Raw genomic sequence first — 3,136 nt, forward strand, 5'->3', positions numbered from 1 at the left:
GGGCCTGCCCGCGCGGGGCTCCCTCGTGGGAGAAGGAGAGCACCACGAGGGCCTCTCAACCCGGGCAGCACGTATCCGTTTCTCTTCACTACTTCGGTCTTTCGTGGAGTTTGCGCTCGGTGGAAATATAGCCACCATTTTGGGTGTGCAGATTTTGTGAGCAATTAAGTGTGCACATTTTGCATCGGTTCCCTCTAATGCAGGAACGTCGGTGTAAAGGTGTAAACGTCAGTGGCCTCAGTGTATCAAGTCGCGCTTACATTGTGACCAGTGATCCCCTGGTTCCCGGGTCCTGGCGGTGCGCGGAGGGAGGACCAGAGAGAGAGAAGTGGGTGGGGGACAGTTTGCCTTCTTTTTCTTAAAACTGGAGCCCATGTTATACATAGTACAAAATCTAAGTCCAGCGGCAACGTGTTCGCAGCCCCGCCTAGGAGGACGTCTGATTGAATCTCGGAGGCGTCTGTGCCTCTAGGGACCCAAATGCACACCGAAGCCGCAGGCTGGCCAGCAATGCTCTCACTGCGGAGAATCCGGGACGATGAACGGTCCCCAAAGCTCTGACCCCAAGGCCAGCGGGGCCCGTCTGGGTCCTCCCCGGGCCTGCGAGGGCTGGATGGGCCTGGGCGCCCCGCGGCCTCACTTCAGGGCGCGAGCAGGCAGCCGCCGGCAGGAAGCGCGGCAGGGCGTGCCTGTGGAGACGCCTGGCCCGCTGCAACTGGCCTTTTAAAAACCTACTAAGTGCATTGAAGCAACGAGTGCGTCCTCGTGGAGTCGCGCTGGCTTTAGATGACTGCGCTCCTCCTTGCTAACCTGTCGCTCCGGGTTTCTTCCGAGACAGCGCAAGTCTCATCCTCCGCAGGTGCCTGCCTGCCTGCCTGCCGCGCCCCCTGAAGTCTCTCGACCTCACAGGGCCGGAGAACCCGCAGACTCCGGCCTGTGCAAATCCTCCATCTCCCTTAGCTCTGCGGGCCTCTCCAGCCCCAGCTCAGAGATCTTGGCGCAGGCCCGCACCTTCTGGGGTGAGGGTCCACCTCCAGGCGTGGGCTTTGGAGAAGGGAGTGAGGTGCAGCAGCGTGGCCGCACAGAGAAGAGGTGCAGAGGGCACGTTTCTGGGAAGTGGACCGGCCGGAGTTCCTCTGAAGGTTTGGAATCCCAGGAGACAGCGTTAGGAACGGGAGGCCCCGGCCCCAGTTCCCGTGCAGGCGGTGTTTCAAGACTACTGGTCCCTTGCCCTGTGCTGGAGCAGGTCAAGACCTCCACGGTGAACGCTGCACAGAGCTCCCCAAGCTGCTCTGAATCCTTGGGGTTTTTGTTTCCTGAGAATGTTTCTGCAAGACAGACCTTGGGAGAACTTAGCTCTGTGCTGCCAGCAGCTCTTGTGCATTCCTGCTTCCGGACACCAGAGCGCACCTCAGCGCTGGCCAGCGGTGTGAGCAGAGCGCCCCTGCTGCGGCCACCTCCGGGTCACCGAGCCAGGAGCAGGTAGGACCCACCTCGCTGGAGGAAACCGCTAGAAGCTCTCCTTTAATTGAGCAGCCTAGGCCCCAAGGAGTGTTTGCCTGGGGTGTTTCCTATGGCCATCTCTTTACTCAGCATGCATACCTGAGACAGCTCAGCCTGCGTGAACTGCAGCCGTTCACCCTTCTCCCAAACTCACAGCACGCTTTTACACGCCCAAGACTGTGCAGGCACGGTAGAGGAGGATTTTGTTGTTGTTGTTTATTTTTAAAACATGACGTGGAGTGCCAAAATACATTCTTAAAAGACAGTTTGCATTAAAAGTAAAAGCTTCAGTAGGACAGATGTCAGCTGCTGACCGGCTGGGGAGATGTGCAGAATCTCATACGCCCTGGAAAAGGAAGAGACAGGCCCTGTGGGAAGGTGGATGGGGAGCAAGCAGGGCCCTGCCCGAGTACAAGCCCTCCACTCAGGCTGGAAAGATGCTGGGTTCTCCAGTGCTGGTGAAACCTATGGCAGGAAGTGAGCCTCACAGCCACTGCACCGGCCGGCGTGGCCCAGGGGTGCAGACCCTGTACCTCCAAGCTGTGGCAGTTCCAGTTGCTGCAGAGAAGTCACCTGCACCAGAGGACAGGCACAGGAGCTGCACCACCAGCAGTCCCTTGTCTGCTGTCCCGCAGGGAAGAGGCCACTACGGCGTTGGGGACACTGGCTCCCAGCTGGCATCGAAGGACTGTGCAGGCTGGAGAGCTGCTGCCGCAGCCTTCCCGTGTTCTGAGGCACAGAGCGTCCCTGGGGTGCTGGAAGGAGTCACCTCCGTCCATGTGAACAAGTCCCGAACGTGGGAAGCGCAGGGAGGAGGGTGCAGAGACGGCGATGCCCAGGTAGGCCATGTTTTGGGTTTTCAGGTACAAGGGGGCTGGCCCCATTTCAGGGCCCAAAAGCCTTCAAAGAGGGGAGCAGCTCAGGGCAGGCTCAGCTGCTTTGAAACTGTCTGAAGGACCTGTGCTCGATGTCAGCCACTGTCGCCTCTGAAGGCCAGTCACATGGGGCTGCAGCACTGTTCTTTCCTGTGATTTTAGAGATTAAAAGTGTGTACTGTCGGCCACGCGTGTGGTACCTGTGTGTATTCCCAACACTCAGGAGGCTGAGGCAGGAGGAGTGACGGAGTGACGCTGCGATCAATGCCAGCCTGGAGTATGTAGTAAGACCCTGTCTCAAAAAAAATAAAAATTAAGTGCTAGCTTTCAGAAGAAACATTATAAACATAGAAGTGTAATATGCTAGTTTGGGAAAATTTGATTGAAAATATCGCTTCCCTAAAATTTTTCATTTATGTCTCCCCTCCTGTCTCATTTCCTCCACCATTAGAAGCCCTGGCGGTCAGAATCGGGGACACGAATGCCATGTGAGTGCGGCTGTCTATGTCACTTACTGTGTCTCACACTTCCAGTGAATGTAGGGAAGACTCTGAGATTAGCGCCACGGCTGTGGAGAGACCGGAAGACGGGGAGAGGGCCCGGGGAGGGCCAGCAGAGCCTGGGAGAGGACGGCCGAGGCAGAGAGGAGCGCTGGTCAGAGGCAGAGGCGAGTTGGTCCGGCAGGCGCCACTGGACACCTGGCCCCGGCCCTTCCTCCCTCACCACCCCTGCCACTGGCAGACAGCAGTGAGAGGCCT

The 3,136-nt window shown here is 58.1% G+C and overlaps 1 protein-coding gene across 1 annotated transcript in view; it reads left to right on the forward strand.

Moving 5' to 3' along the window:
• The window catches only part of LOC102011222 (translation initiation factor IF-2-like), a gene marked incomplete in the record, with an annotated part of 5,285 nt that extends 2,721 nt beyond the window's left edge, over window positions 1-2,564 (forward strand). Inside the window, 1 exon segment of the mRNA XM_013505915.1 lies at window positions 1-2,564. Coding sequence (XP_013361369.1) covers window positions 1-160 — 160 coding nt within the window.
• Window positions 2,565-3,136: the final 572 nt, after the last annotated feature.

Source organism: Chinchilla lanigera, unplaced genomic scaffold, assembly GCF_000276665.1.
Source record: "Chinchilla lanigera isolate Chin_1 unplaced genomic scaffold, ChiLan1.0 scaffold00103, whole genome shotgun sequence".
In the NCBI taxonomy this organism is placed as follows: Eukaryota; Metazoa; Chordata; class Mammalia; order Rodentia; family Chinchillidae; genus Chinchilla; species Chinchilla lanigera.